Source organism: Phascolarctos cinereus, unplaced genomic scaffold, assembly GCF_003287225.1.
Source record: "Phascolarctos cinereus isolate Bilbo 61053 unplaced genomic scaffold, phaCin_HiC Scaffold_8;HRSCAF=390, whole genome shotgun sequence".
Lineage (NCBI taxonomy): Eukaryota > Metazoa > Chordata > Mammalia > Diprotodontia > Phascolarctidae > Phascolarctos > Phascolarctos cinereus.
In genome coordinates this window covers 38,859,317-38,876,050 of record NW_027556291.1, presented here as the reverse complement: position 1 = coordinate 38,876,050, position 16,734 = coordinate 38,859,317, and the positions used below count along the sequence as shown (strand labels likewise).

Here is a 16,734-nt window from a genome sequence, read left to right as displayed (position 1 = left end):
CTGATATTTGGGTAAGGGCTCACCTTGCCATCTCAGTGGGTCTTCCTTTCCCTTCAGTTGAATATACTTTGTATCTCTGAGCCTCATTCTGGAGGTTTTCAGTAGCGATACACACTCTTCCCTACGCCAGGGAAGGATAGGCAACTGAACATACAAGGCATCTAATATATATCTGGTAGCTTTGGCTAGCCTCAGGAAACTTTCAGCGTTGGCAGGGTAAGGATGACTCCAGAGCTGAAAAGCACAGCTTTGAGATGAAGGAGCAATCGACTTCTTTCTGTCTGAGTAATATCTTTTAAAAGGAGAGGAAATAGAGAGTCCCATCCTGTCCCTGGGCCTTCGTTTTTCTATCAGCCAAGCATGACTTGCATCTTAGATCCTCTTTCTGGTGGTTTTGGGGATGGTCAAATGTTCCTCTCTTTTCCAGGGGGAAATGTGTAACTCCAAGTGCAGGGCATTCGGTACATATCAGGGGGTTCTTGGTGAGCCTCTGCGAACTTCTTCAGATTGTAGGGTCAGGATGCCTCCAGAGCTGAAGGCTGCTGTGTTGTGAGATGAAGGAGCAATCCCTTTCTCACTATCTGACTAACATCTATCAGATAGATGGGTAAGGGCTTGCCCCGCCATCTCAATGGGTCTTCCTTTCCTATCAACTGAGCATATTTTCCATCACAGAGCCTCATTGTGAAGGTGTTGGGCAGGGGCTCATGCTCTTCCCTTGTTCCAGAGTGAAATGAACACTTGTACAAAGAGGGCATTAATCCAGCTTTGGGAGCCTTGCGAAATCTGAAGGGAACTTTCAGGTATGACAGAGTCAAGATGCCTCCAGAGATGAAGGGTTTGTTCTGTGAGATGAAGGCATAATCTTTTGGTAAGGACTTGCCTCATTATCTTCATGGGTATTCTCTCTCCAAGCTGAGTAGAGCTTGAATCTCAGAGCCTCATTCCGGAAGTTTTGGGCTCTTGTAGAGGCCCTTCCCTGTTCTAGGGGGCAACGGACAACTACATATTCAAAGCATCTAATACAGGTCTGCAGATCTGAACAAGCCTAAGGAAACTTCAGGGGTTGGCATGGAGAAGCATGCCTCTAAAGCTGAAGGGTATTATGCTATGAGATGAAGGAACAATTCCTCCCCTTCTCATACCTCTAATACTGAACACAAAGGGCTTGCCCACCTCTTCATTAGATGCCTCTTTCCTCATAAGCTGAACATACGTAGAATCTTAGTGTCTTCCACTAGAATGAATGAATGATGTCCTAGTACCCGCTATAAGCGTCTACATATACATGCCATCTAAAGTATGTTTTGGAGTCTCAGAAAATTGAGAGAAATTCCAGGGATTTCAAGGAAGGAATGGTCCCAATGCTGAAGTGAATTTGTGCTTTGAGACGAAGAAGCAAAGCCTTGTTTGGCACCTAAGAAACATCTCTCAGGTATTTACAAAAGGGCTTGACCCATTGTCTCCCAGGTTTTCTTTTCCCATGGGAGGAACATAGCGGGAATCTTAAGAGCATCTTCCTGGAATTGTGGTAGATGGCCTAATACCTTTTCCCTATCCCAGGTAGAGTTAGGAAATTGTGCATACGTAGCATCTAAAACATATTTGAAGGGGGCTATGTATTCTAGGGAAACATCCAACATTGTCAGGAAAGAGATGGTTGCCAACGTTTAGTGGTCTTGTGCTTTGAGATGAAGGTACAAATGTTTCATTAGTGACTAAGTAAAGTAACTCAACCATTAAAAGCTTGAACCCACACATCCGTGTTTCTTCTTTTTCCATCAGCCAAGTGTAGCCTGAACATCATGCTTCTTTCTGTAACTATCTAACAGAGGCTGGTGCCCTACACAGGCAGAAATAGGCAACTGCACATACCTGGATCTAAACCACATCGGAAGGCCTCAGAAAGCCTGAGCAAACTTCTGGGGATGCCCCAGTGCTGCAGGATGCTGTGCTTTGAGATGAAGAAGCACGCCCTTCATTCGTAGCTGAGTAAGATAACTCAACTACTAACAGAAGGGCTTGCTCTGCCATCACCTTGGGTCTTCCTTTCCCATCAGCTGAGCAGAGCAGCAATCAAGAAGTCACATTCTCGGGGCGTCAGGTAGAGGTCGGTGACATATCCTATCCCAGGCGTAAACAGGGAACTGTGCATATGACGCATCTAAATACATATATGGGGCGCTCAGTGAGACTTCAGGAACACCTAGGGCCTCCAGCAACATGACATCCCCAATGCTGAAAGGCTTTGTGCTTTGAGATGAAGAAAGAAACCCTTTATTAGTGCCTGAGAAAATATCTCAATCATTAATAAAAGGGCTTGCCCCGCCATCTCTCAGTGTCCTCTTTTTTCCTCACTTGAGTATGACAGGACTCAAAGACCTTCATTCTGGAAGTTTCCCTGTCATGAGGCACTCTGTATACATGGAATCTAATGCATTTTGGGGTACCCTGCTGAGCCTGAGGTACTTTCCACAGATTCCAGGTCCAAAATGGCCCTAATTAAGGAGAGTCTTGTGTTTTGAGATAAAGGTGCAAACTCGTGATCGTCCCTGAAATGAGATCACTCAGGTATTAACATAAGCTAAAGGGTCTTGTGCTGTGACATGAAGAAACATGCCTCTAGAGCAAAGTAACATCATGTGATCAGCCATTTCCCAATGTCTTCTTTTTTTGTCAACTTACCATAACTCCTATAAACTTTTGTGGATGCCAGGCACATGCTGGAACCACTGCTGAAGGGCCTTGTGCTGTGAGATGAAGAAGCAAGCTCTTTATTAGTCACTGAGTACAATCACGCAAGATCATGCAGATAATTAATAAAAGGGCTTGCCCTGCCATCTCCCAGGGTATCCTTTTCCCATCAGCAGAGCATAGCCAGAATCTAAGAGTCTGATTCTGGAGGAATCAAGAAAGGGCTGGTGTTCTTTACTGCCTCACAGAGAAACAGGTACCTGTTCATTCACTGCATCTAACACATATTTGTATTCTTTCCCAAGCCTGAGGAAATTTCTGGTAATGCCTCTGGTAAGATGGCCCCAGTGTTCAAGGGTCTTGGCTTTGAGATGAACAAGCATGCCCTTCATTAATAACTGAATAAGCTCTTTCCATCATTAATAAAAGGGCTTGACTGCCATCTCAGTCTCTTCTTTCCCTATCACCATCCTAGGAGCTCCTAGAAACTTCTACAGATGACAGGGACCTAGTGCACTCAATGCTGAAGGGTGTTGCACTATGAGAAGAAAAAGTTGTGCTGTGACTTAATAAGATCATGAAGATGATTAATAAAATGGCTTGACAAGCAATCTCCTAGTCTCTTCTTTTCCCATCAACTGAGCACAGCAATGATTTTAGAGCCACATCCTGGAGGTGTCAGAGGATGGTGTTCTTCCCTGACAACGTCATAAATGGTGAATAGTGTATCTTTACCTAGATAGAACCTTTAAGTCATAAAATTCAACCTCAACATTTTACAGATGAGGAAACTGAGGTCCTGACAAGAAAAGTGACTTAGAATCACTGATTTACAGACTGAAAGCTGGAAGGGACCTCAGAAGCCATCTCATCCAGTTCTCTTGTTTTTCATGAAGCAGTGGCTGGAGCCTAAATGCAAACATATCTTTGGGGGTCAGTCCAAAGCGTATTCTTTGAGGCTCTCCTGGACCCAATGCTGAAGGCTGGTGTGCTGTGAGATGAAGAAGCAAGCCCTCCATTATTGCTAGAATAAGATCACTCCTATAAATAATAAAATGGCTTGACCCACCATCTGCAGATTTCTGCTTTTCCCATGAGTATGAGCAGAGCAGAAAACAGCAGAGCAAGAATCTAAGAGCTTAATTCTTGGGGGCTTAGGAGAAGGAAAGAAGTAGAGGGTAGGGCTCCTGGCATTCTTGGGTTCAGGCTGAAACAAGGAACTGCATAGTTCCAAAGCACATTTCTGGGCTTAGGGAAGTCTAAGCCTGGGTCTTAAGGCCCTTGGGCAGCCACCTGTGTTTTTATTCATTTCCTGAATAGAGGAGGCTGAAAAATGATCTCAAGATATATGTATGGGTCCATCCTGGAAGACAACCTTGTCAGTTCTAGAGGTCTGGAGATCCTGTGCCCCTTGAGTGAATAAATAACTGAACTGAATCATCGGCATCTGGGCAAATTTCTGCAATGGAAAGAATGATCATCAACAGGGTAGGAGCTTTAATTCTGACCAGGTACATTAGAAGACATGGATTTGAGATGAATTATCTGGCCTGTGCAGATATGACATGAATTATAAAATGTCTATTCAGCCACATCCATCAACTGCATCATGTCTGGATGATTGAAGGAGAAACCTTATGGGAGTATGTAACAGCAATTCTAAGTTGTCAGATCCTGTTTTTAGTCTTGGCATTGTACACTTATGAGTCTTTGTGATTTCCTTTTTTGGTACAGGAGAAATAAAGAGGTACTTCATACTTGATCTACATGTTGTACTTGCATATCCTTTTATTCCCCCCTTGAGGAGACCCTAGATTGGAACAAAACCTGAGCTTTTAAGTAGTTTTCCTTTGGTCTCCAGGGTGGGGCTGAAAAGAAGCATCATTTGTGAGAACTCAGCCCCTCTTATAAGTTATTTGCATGAGTCCAAGGTTACAGAGAGTGGGAGATGAAAGTGAAGAGGGACATAAACTAACAAAGTGAGAACAGGTCCAGGTAATGGTGTAGTGTTCTGAAGTTACATCAAGATAAGGTGAAAGCTCACTTCTAAGTGCTAAGAGATCAGAAGTGTTTGTGGGAAAGAGGTAAAGATAAAGCCAGAGGTGAGGGGCTTGCTGGGAAACACTCTTTAAGACTAAGTTTTACATTTTACAGATGAAGAAACTGAGGTACTGAGAGGAGAAATGACTTAGGATCATGGGTTTATAAACTGAGAGCTGGATGATAACCTCAAAGGCTATCTAGTCCAAACTCCTATAGCAGCAGTTAGAACATGTGTACTTCGTATATTGCCTACAGCAGACCATCAAAGGCAATTAGTAAGTTCATGCTGACCTGACTTTGGAATTTAATAAGGAGGAAAAAATGTGAATTTGTTTCAAGTATTAATCAAGAACAATTTAAGTAGATGGAGAAACAATCAGTGCTCATGCCTAGGCCATGCCAATATAAAAAAAATATTACACTTTTAATGCTATATGAATCAAATTACCAAGGAGACACTTTATAGAACCAGATTAAATAATAACAAAATTCATTTGGAAAAATGAAAGATCTAGAATATCAAAGGAAATGTTAAAAAGAAGTAGGGATGAAGGAAGAAAAGTACTTCCAGATCTCAAAATATATTAAAAAACAGAAGTCATCAAAATGATCTGGTATTGGTTAAAGAACAGAGAAATAGATAAATGGAAGAGACTAGACAAGGGAGAATCAGAAACAAAAGAACTCAATAACTCAGTGCTTGATAAAGTAGAAAACATAAATTACTTAGGGAAACAGTCCCTATTTGATAAGAACTGCTAGGAAAAGTGGAAAACAGGCAGAAATTTGGCTTAGACCAACACCTTATACCACATTCAATGATACATTCTAAATGGATTTGTGACCTTAATATTAAAGGACCTGTAATAGAGGAAAGAATGCTAGAGTTGAAATCAAAACATCTGGGTTTGAATTCCTGTTCTTCCACTTGCCATTTCTATAACCTGGAGCAAATCCAGTTCCTTCTCTGGTCCTCAGTGTCCTCAAATATAAGCTGATGGCTTTAGACTTAGACCTCTAAGATCCTGTCAATGCCTCTCACAGCTATGGGTAGGAGATATGTTCTTAACAAAACAAGGCAATTACAAAAGATAAAATATGTAAGTTTGATTACACGAAACTGAAAAAAGCTTTTACACCAACAAAATGCACCTAGGATAGGTATAAAAGTGATAGGATGGGGAAAAAAAATCTTTGTATCAAATTTGTCTGATAAGGGTTTGGTATCCAAGATAGATAAAAATTGGTATGTGTATAAAAACTAGTAGCCATTCACCAATAGAAAAATGGTCAGGAGATATGAACAAACAATTCTCAAAAGAATTGTAAAGAATTCATGACTACACGAAAAAATGTTTTAAATCACTAGTAATAAGAGAAATGCACATCAAAACAATCTTAAGGTTTCACATCAAAATCACACAAAAAATAACAAAATGGCTTTGCCTGTCTTTTCCATTTTCTTCTTTTCCCATAAGCAATGGATAAGACAATCTATGAGCCTCACCCTTGGAATCTACAGTCAAGCTGAAATGTACATTTTGTTGTTTAGTCATTTTTCAGTTGTGTCCGACTCTTGTGACCCCATTTGGAGTTTTCTTGGCAAAGATAGTGGAGCGGTGTGTCATTTCCTTCTCCAGCTCATTTTATATATGAGGAAACGGAGGTAAACAGGGTGAAGTGACATGCCTAGGGTCACACAGCTATAAGTAAGTGTCTGAGGTCAGATTTGAACTCAGGAAGAGGAATCTTCCTAACTTCAGTCTTAGGGCTCTATCCTCTGCAGCACCACCTAGTGCCTGAAATGTATATTACCTATCCATTCCCAGGAAAAAGCTTATAGACTACCATGTTCTCAGCTTATGGGAAAAGAAGGGAATCAAGAGTATAGATATCCTTTATTAGAAAAGTATAGGATGTAGTATCCCAGTCCCTTAGGTCCAGCAAAAATTCTAATTAAAAAAAAAAAAACACAGATGATGAAACTGAGGACCAGGAAGGTTAAGTGGTTTAGGATCAAAGAATCATAGATCTCAAAATTGACGGAATCTTAGAGGTCTAAGTCTAGAGCCATAAGCTTATATTTGAGGACACTGAGGACCAGAGAAGGAACGGGATTTGCTCCAGGTTATAGAAATGGCAAGTGGAAGAACGGGAATTCAAACCCAGATGTTTTGATTTCAACTCTAGCATTCTTTCCTCTATTACAGGTTCTTTGACCTTAATGAAAAACAAAACAATAACTGAAGAACCTGTGAGCCCATGTGGAAGACTGGAAAGAGTACTGGACCAGGAATTTAAAGATCTGTGTTAGAGAATTCCTGGAATATGATCTTGGATAAAATCACTTAAATGGGCTTCAGCTTCCTTATCAGTGAAACAAAGTTAATGGTACTTGCATCTGCTGTCAAGAGTTAAAGAAGATAAAGAATGTGGAAGTACTTTGCAACTGGAAAGAGTTAACTGAGTGTATAAGATTATCTTAATATTATTATTGATAATAGAAGTCAAAACTTCTCTGCTCTTTTGTCACTGCAAAGTCAATTCCAAAAACACAAAGGGAGATCTTGATGGAAGAACAGCAACCCTGCCTCAAATAAGGCTTTCCCAAGAATGAATTCATCCTTGCGGGCTCAGTCTTCTTGTCCTGTGTTCAGTAGGCTAAAATGGCCAGTGGCCTTCCAACCCTTGCACATACTTTGCACACTTGAAACACTCCAAAGCTTAAAAACTAGGCCTGGCTAATTCCTAGGCAGCACAAGTGGTATGAAACAAAGCCTCCATTGCTAGGTGTGTGCTAGATGTGTCCTCTCTCCTGTGATGGCTGTCAACTGCTGCTTTGGCTTTGGAAAATAGGCAGCCATCACTGTAATGCCTCACCTGCTATCTACTGTCAAACAGGTGAAGTGGGGAAGGGGGCTTTGGCTGCTTTAACAGTATTATTATTTTCTCTGTTATACTGAGGAGGAAAATGTCACATTAGATTTGGAGGGAGTGCTCATATTTGTAAGATGACAGGTACATCAGAGGAGTGAAGCAAAAGCAGGAAAGGAAGAGCAAATGTGTTCTCTGTTACTAGTAGCTTATGTTTAAGAAGCAAGAATCATCACATGCCAGGGCTGTAGTTAACCTGGCCTCTCCTGGCCCTTCTTCATTTACTTTTTCTCTTAAGCATGGCCATGCCATATGTAACTTGGGTTGAGAAGTTTTGCAAACTGAATTTGTTCTCTAAGTTCAGTGCAATTAGAGGGAGGGGAAGTGTAGGAGGAAAGAGAAGAGCAAAGGAAGAGGGAAAGGGAACCAGTAAATACATTTTGCAAATGAAGGTGGCCCAGAAGGATGCCAGGTCCTGAACAGCCCCTCCTGTTTCCCACATTATTCTAGAGCATCTAAAAGAGACTCTTCACCTCTTGACAAAGCAAAGTAAAGAGAGTCAAGGTAACCTAACATTGTTATACTAAGTAGCCAAGAAAACATGGAGCAGAATGTATTTTTCAAATTGGAATAGTGGAGAAAATACATTTTGGGACACAACACTTACCAGCCAAAGAAAGAAACAAGAGTCAATTCTTTACCAGATTTTGACTGTTCCATTGCTGCTATGTGCCTCTAAAAAGGAGTGAGATAAAAAGCTAGAGCATCTGGTCTGGACTGTCAGTGTTTCTTGGTATAGCTAGTGTCTCTAGGGAGCTCCAGAGGCAGCCATAAGAAAAGAAGCTTACATGTGAGACCCAAAAGCTGGAGGCTGAATAAGTGAGGCCACCCTTGAGCAAGGATGGGCACCTGTGGAAGTCCCAAAACGTTGCCAATGCTCCTCTTTGGTTTCTAGGAGCTACCTGATGAGCACCTGTCCTTGTCCAAACCAACCAACCAACAATCCAAACTAGTGGTTCTGGGAAGCATTCTGCACTTCCTGGCCACTTTGACAAAACTTCTGTGGTTCCCCCGAGATCCTGGGATGTGAGGAGCTGTCATCAAGACAAGGAACACCACAGACCAACATGCTGGTCTAAAGAGGCAGGCCTTTTTTAACGGAGGGGATAAAGACAGGGTTTGTAATTTCACTGCCCCAGAGATAGTCACCTTCTTTGGAACCTAAAGTCCTGAGAAGTTAAGTGACCTCCCCAGGATCATACAGTAAATACATACCAGAGGTAGGAACTGAACCCCAGTCTGCCTGTCTTCAAATCTGGCTCTTTATCTACTAGACCACATTGGTTTTTTTCCAACATATTTGAGGAATTACAGACACAGTGGCACATTATCCTATTTAAGTCTGTGTGATTCTTCCCATTTAACAAAGAAAGAAACTGAGGCTCAGAGATGTGAATTGCCTTACCCAGGGTCAAACTGTCAGAGGCAGGATTTGAACTGAAGTCTTCTAGATTCTCAGTGCAGCCCTCTATCCACTAGGCCATGCTGCATTCCTTTCAATGACAACTCAAGAAGAAGCCAAGATCCATCTGTGTGGTGTGTCAGGATCAAAAATGAATTGCAATGCCCAGAAAAGTTTTCCAACCATTCATGAAATAAGTGGGTAGTTCCTATTTTGCTAAGAGGCCACCTTGTGCTGAACACCCAGTATTCTTCACCCTTTCAAAGTGCTCTCATCTATATATTCTCATTCCATTTTGACAAAGACCTTGAGTTAGTAATGTAGATATGATTATCCCCCTTGACAGAGGGGTGAAACCAAAGGTCAAAGAGCTTAAAAAAATTCGCTCAAGGCCATGGAGTGCATTAGTCACTGGCTGAGACAGGAGCAAAACCCCAATAGTTTGCCTTCCAGATCAGGAGATGCACATTAAGTACCAATTACAGGAGCACCAGTCTCTACCTTCTCCTCCCATTCAAGTATTCTTCCAGTGAGGGCACCTAGGGAGCCAGGGTGATTGATGGCTGCCTTCAGGAGGAGTTAATGGAGACTTTAAACCTTCACATAGCTAGCTTGAGATCACACAGTATGGTCTGGATTCACCAACTATTTAATGAAGGGTGGTTTCTTTGCAAAGACTCCAAAGTGTCTTCTCACTAAATAAACTTCAAGGAATGGAGGAAGTAGCCAAGTGCCTGCTTAAACTAAACCACAACAACAACAAAAGGCGTTTCTGGAAATTGGATTCATTCTAACACTTATCATGAGTCAAGCTATCAGTTAGATGGGACACCTGAAAAAGATCACAGGCCAACTCAGGCGGAGAACAAAGGGTAAGTGATGGTGATGGACAGCTGTTTACTCCTGCACTGGAAGAAAAAGAAGACCCTCTGTTGAGAGTTTCCAGGATGACCAAGAAAAGAGTGATAATCCAGGAGGAGAGGGTGTGGAAGGGCTGGAATCTGCATCACTGAAGGTTGTGGCCGTATCAGTGAGTTCACAGAATCATTGAATTCTCCAAGTATTAAAGTAACTCTTATCAATTAGCTTTTTAGATGAGAGTGAACCAAACCCAACCTGGAGGTAATTCCTTAACTGCTAAAACCTAGGACAGGAGATAAGGACTGAATTTCTGATTTCACTACAGAACTGGTAGATGAGGAAACTCCCTCTACTAATGCACCTTCCCTGCAATTTACCATCTCAGAAATTATCCTAGAGCATAGAGAGATTAAGGGACTTGCCCAGGGCTACACAGACAGTATGTGTTAGAGGCAGGACTTGAAGCCAGGTCCTTCTGGCTCTCAGGTAGGCAGGTGGCTGCTTTTCTCCTAACTGCTAAAAAAAATTAAACTTCCATATCTAATTAAACTATACACAGTAAAACTATTCCTGAAAGACCGGGCTTAAAAATGTATACATATATTTTAAATACATAAAGAGACGTTTTGTTGTTCAGTCATGTCCAGCTCTTCATGACCCCATTTGGGTTTTTTTGGCATAGATACTGGAGTGGTTTGCCACTTCCTTCTCCAGCTCATTTTACAGGAGACTGAGGAGACTGCGGCAAATAGGGTGAAGTGACTTACCCAGGGTCACACTGCTAGTAAGTGTCTGAGGCCACATTTGAATTCAGGAAGAAGAGTCTTCTTGACCCCAGACCCAGTGCTCTATGCACTATGGCGCCACCTAGCTGCACCCAAAGGAACTTTGTCCTTCTGTTAAAGTCCAAATACGCGCCTTATTGTATGGAAGTGAGCCTATATTCTCCAAGGCTTCACCAGAATAAAAGAAGCTCTGACAGGTCCGGGTGAGTGGTAAAGGTTGAGAACCTTTAGGTCTCTTTTCTGGCTAAATTGGAAGAGGAGCATATATGGGTTGGCCACAGGGCCTGCTAGAGACCTCTGCAAGTTAGACTGCTGACTAAGTCACCAAGGGCTTGAGATATAAATCACTAAGATGGTCCCTGCCTCAAGTGAAAAATAAAATCTTTCAGTAATCAAAGGGACATATACTACTTAAATAAAACTAGATAAAATACTTTTTTGACAAATGGAGAAGCTTCTGTGCAGTAATAATGACTCTCAGTTTCCTGTGGTCAGTGTGGTACCTTTCCTCCACCCATCCCACACAATATCTGACTTTTGATTTGTTGAGTTTTCTTACCCAAGGGCCACCCTGTCCATTTCCCAAGGAATATCAGACAGCAGATGTATTCCCTGAGAGAACGTGTTCTTAACTGGCTTCTGGCCAGTTACCAAGAATAATTTGTTTCTATCTAAAAGATATTCCTTGTCACTTTAAACTTTCTAATTTTTTACAATTCTATTCTGTGTAATAATATCACAGAGATCTACATGCAGGGGTGGGGTGAGGGGGAGAGGAATATAGGCTCAGTAGGCTGGACTTTTTCAATGGTGGCAGTAAGCCTTTTCCTAGAACTGAAAGCACCTGGCCTCTGCAAAGAGCTCCCAGAGATTCACCAAAGTGGCAAAGAAAGGCTTTCTGGGGCTGGGCTGGGCTACAACTCTCATCTGTCTGGGATGACATCGGATTAAACAATCTGCCTCTGACAGTTTGACCCTGGGTAAGACAATTCACATCTCTGAGCCTCAGTTTCTTTCTTTGTTCAATGGGAAGAATCACACAGACTTAAATAGGATAATGTGCATAATATATTTTGCAGGACTGGAAGTTCTAGATGAATATCAAGTATTCTCATTAATAATCTTTCCTTCCGTTTTTATCTGCCACTGTGTCTGTAATTTCTCAAATATGTTGGAAAAAAAGCCAATGTGGTCTAGTAGACAGAAAGCCAGATGTGAAGACAAGCAGACTGGGGTTCAGTTCCTACCTCTGGTATGTATTTGCTGTAGGTTCCTGGGGAGGTCACTTAACTTCTCAGGACTTTAAGTTCCAAAGACAATGACTATCTTTATTGATAGAGGGAATTCCCACCCTCCCTTTGGATTTACTCAAGAGGATTCCTTCAGCTGCTGTGAAGAAGAACAGAGTGCTCTCCCCTCAGGAGAAGGCTGTGATTCTCCTATTGCTTATATGACAGTCGAAGAATGGTAGATATCCTTCCTCCATTTGCTGCACTCACAAGTCAGCAGACTCTTTTCTCCTCATTTGAGATTAAGGCCTATGTTGGATCTTTCTCTATGACTCCCAGTTTTGTAATTTGGAGTAAAAAGGAAATGTTAGTGTGGGTAAAATTAGTGATGACCAATGTGGTCAGTCACTTTTACCCATATTTCCTTTCTCTATAAGGAGAGGACATGAGAAGTATCCTTTTCTGACACACTCTGGCAGAGCAGCGTCCTAGCATGTGGTTAGAGGAAGTTATCTACCATGTGCCAGGCACTGTGCCAGACTAGGGGTACAAAGACAAAGAGTGAAACAGTCCCTATTCACAAGGCACTAACAACTAATGGGAGGAGACAACAGATACACATAGAAATGTTTACAGAATAAACAGAAGTCAATAAATGAGGCACATAGACAAATGAAGTACAAAGTAGTACGTGAAGAAGACTGCTAACAAGTAGAAGGGGGCATCTCCAGACTTCTCGCTAGGTACTAGGGAGCACAGATGGGAGCCCAGGTAAGAGAAAATCTCAATCAGCCTGGTGTCACGTAGAAGCTGATATCAAGGGACCAATTCAATGCAGTGGATAAAAGAAGTTCTTATCTTAACTGTTATTTCTTCTTTGTTCAGATGCCAGGCAAAAGATGGGCATAGGGACAGTGTAGTGTAGATGTAGTTAGGAAGAGTTGCTGGGAAACTGAGTCAACCAAACTGTAAATGACTAAGAAAACTATGCCTGCTCTCACTTGCAACCCATTTACTGCCTCTTCACAAAGGTATATTACCTACAGATGCGAGTATGGGCCTCTCTAATGATTCTGGCGACAGAAATTAAGTAGACTTCTAATTTGTGGCTTAAACTATCCAGAGATTCTAAGGTTTGAATGACTATTATGTTGTATCAGTGAACTCCATGGTATTCAAAGGGGCTCAAGGAAAGAATACCATTCTTATTAGGAATGCTGACATTCACATACATTTCACTGGAATTACTCCACCACAAAAGGTATGGAGTTATTAGATCAAGGCTTTTATTTCAGTCCACTACTGGTTTTATTACTTGTTGTTCTGAAACACAGGTTTCTATCAGCAGTAATAATGAAAAAAATCATTTTGAAGACCTTATAATTCAATAATGCCTTTCCTCAAGGAACACTCGATACTGAGCTGATTTTTTACATATGAGCCATTTTAATATCTAGATTACAGTGCCATCACAGATTGTGGATAGATCATTTCCTCTCAAAATTTATTTTACACTTGAAGAAAAGAGAGCAGAAAGGCTAACTTCTGGGCAGCTTGCTATTCACTTATTCATGCAAAACCTATTGAGATCCCACTGTGTACCCAGCAATACCACTCTTGCTGAAGTACAGAATTGGGTGTAACACTGGCTCTTCTACTTGGACCTCATCAGAAAGTTTAATGAATGGTCCAAGTTCACAGGCCACAAAACTTCCTAACAAAGCTCATTTCTTAAAACTCACATTAAAAAAATAACAACCAGCAACAACTTTACTGACTCATTCTTCTCCTTCTGAAGACCACTGAGCATCTGGAGCTAGGAAACACATAGATGCTCTTCCCCAAGACACGGGGCCTGCATGTTCCGAGGAAGAAGCAGCCACTTTTCCTTCAAGGAGTGATAAGGCAGATCTCCAGGTGCTGCTGTCAGGCGATGGGCTGGTGCCTCCCTTCTAGGGTGTCCTGAGGCAGCTAATAACAGCAAGAGAACAGGTGACAAAATATGCTGTCTTTCCAGCAAGCTTCCATCCAAGGCCTGGAAAAGTGTCTCCTGAGGTATCAAAGCAGATGAAAATGACAAAGTTTTCTTCCTCCTAGTCCAATGCTCTCCCCATTCCTCCCTCTAGAAGTCACTGCAGATCTTTGACAATTGTCCCCACGTGGGTTTTTAGGATTGCTTTATTACAAGTGAAATTAAATCACTTGAAAAACCCCAATGCTTATCTGTAGGAACTAAAAGGAAAGCTTTCCACTGCAAATAGATTGGAAATGACGGGGTTGGCTTTCCAAAGTACAGGATCTACCTGAGATGTGGGTAGCTTCAGGAGATAGCTGCCAATGGGAACATAGCAAATATCATCTATGCTCAACAACAGGGGGCTTAGGGTGGGGGTGGCATGTGAGGAATTCTTCATCAGCTTTGCATGACCATTACCTATTTTGAATAATGTTCAGCTTTCTATTTCAGCAGTGTAGACTGGTAAAGCATTTGCATGAGAATACAAAATGCATCAATTACCACTGCAGGAAGCACTTAAAACTTAAGGTAATTATATAGTATGGGCATGGTTTCCCAGAACTCAAACAAAATAACAACTCATTCTCCAGTCACCCTCTAAGGCAATTATTATTCTGTGTTACCCCTGATCTTGCTCACTAAAAATCCCTCTCTTTACAATTATATTCACATTATAAATTCCTACTTTGTTCTTTTGCCATCAAGCTTTCCCAGCTGCCTCAGAAAATTTGCATTCTGTAAAAAGCTGACCTCGACAGCTAATGGAGATGGATTCTCCAGTTACGCCTGGGCTGAGAAGAAAAGTACTGCAAGCTTTCCGAATGTATTTAAGCAAAGTATTTCTACGTGAAACATACTCTGCAAAGGGGTCCCTTGTTTGGCATTCCTCTTGCCCAGAAACTGTCCACATGGCCAATGGCTCCCTTGGTTGCCATTCAAGGCCTGCCACAATCTGATCCAGAGATCCTTTTTCAGCCTCCTCCCAGCCCTGCAGGAGTCCTCCTCTGTCCCAGCAACCCCAAAGAGAAACAAGCCCAGGGCTGCTGACCTTGAACTATATGGACGGAAAAAGATGTAGTAATCATGGGAAACATACAGCCTCCAGGACTAATGTTGCGATTTCTTTAGGCTAGCATTAGAGAGTGAGACTAGTTTACTGCTGGGATGGGGGAAATGTCACTAACTGTCCTTCAATTTCCTAATTTCAGCTGCAGAACCTAGAATGAGATGAAATGCCCTAGCAAGGATCTGACCATATGGAATATGATGGAAACAGAACTATGCTATACTCATTTCTTTTTCCTCAATTCCACGGTTACCTGTCATCCAAACATCCATCTACCCATCCATCTACTCATCTGTTGTTTTTGACAATACTGACTTGCGGCCACTTCGTTATTTACTCTGACCCTAGATCTTGATATATAAAATTTGAATTCAGTTCTTTCCTGTATTTCAAGACTATTTTTTTCTCTCCAAGTACAATCACCTGATACTCTTAGGAAAATGATTCCATTTGTGTCTACCCACATCTCTGATATTTACCACGTGATTTGGAATTGCATTAACTTCGTGAGGGCAGAGCCATGGCTTATTCATTTCTGTATTTCCCATGGTGCTTAGGACAGAGTCTGAATACGTACTCTAAATATTTGTTAAATAAATGAATGAATGCATGAATGAGCAGTTCCTACCTTCCAAGGCAATATCACTCTATTATTCACAATAACAGCACATTTAAAACCATCTTAGTTCTGGCTGGCTTCCAGCCAATGGAGCTCCATGCTTTGCATTGGTCATCTGGTCAATGAGGTTATCATTTGGATGCTCCAATCATCACTCAGCACTACAGTTTTGGATGCCACAAATATAGAAATTCCTTGGACTTCAATGGCTCTTTTATAGACACAGGACCTCACATAGTTGTTTATTTTCAAATGCATTTACTACAAAACTGATTAATGCAAATGAAAATACACTCAAGACAGAGCAAACCTTTATCTTTGTGAAATTTTCTAGTCCAAAGAGAGCATAGTGGTCTTTAAATTTAAGAGTGAGCTACTCCAGAGGTTGTCAGCAGGAGGCCAGCATAGGGTGGAAGGTATGCAAGTACCCTGATACCTCAATGAGTCTGTATGATGTCAGTTAACCCCATAACATACCAAAATCTTATGCAAGCACTTCTCCCTCCAAGAAGTGGTTGATGCCTTGTACGAAGTTCTGAGGTAAGATATGAAGGATCATAAATCACAAGCTGGAAAGGACATTAAAGGCCATTGAGTTCAATTCTCTCCTTTTAAATGTGACTAAACTGACACAGAGAAAGCAATGCCTTGCTCAGGGTCCCATAGCTAGTATGTCTTAGAGTCTAAATCTAAGGCTTAGATACAAGATTTGAACCCAGATGCTAAGCCCAGTACGCTAACTGCTACCCCTAATGCTGCCTCTCTTGGGGTGACTAGGAATCTACCCTAACCCTAAATTGCCCAGCTGATCCTCCATGGAGCATTCCATGGTGTCAGTGTGCAATGTCATTATACTGAAATCATAGTTTCAATTACTGGGGCACTCTCAGAGCTCCCCATCCCCTACCCCCTTCTATGCCATCAAGATTCCTGGGACACTAAACCTGGACTACATTTCTCTCTTTACTGGAAAATTTCATAAAGAGCAAGACTTGGATAGTATCAAGCTTGAAGAAATCAGTTTAGTGGCACAGAGTTAATCTCTTTCAAAATAGCTTAGTCTACCCTGCATAATTAACCAAGG

At 41.6% G+C, this 16,734-nt stretch overlaps 1 protein-coding gene across 4 annotated transcripts in view; it reads right to left on the bottom strand.

The window, feature by feature from the left end:
* Positions 1-16,734, bottom strand: part of FGF13 (fibroblast growth factor 13) — a 499,700-nt gene that overhangs the window by 28,198 nt on the left and 454,768 nt on the right. The window contains exon 6 of one of the 4 annotated variants that reach the window (XM_020971770.2): positions 13,249-13,998. The exons of the other annotated variants lie outside the window; for them this stretch is intronic. Within the exon in view, the coding sequence (XP_020827429.1) occupies positions 13,765-13,998 (234 nt within the window). The 3' untranslated portion in view covers positions 13,249-13,764. Of the gene's footprint in view, positions 1-13,248; positions 13,999-16,734 lie in introns of those variants that run through there. 4 annotated transcript variants of the gene reach the window in all.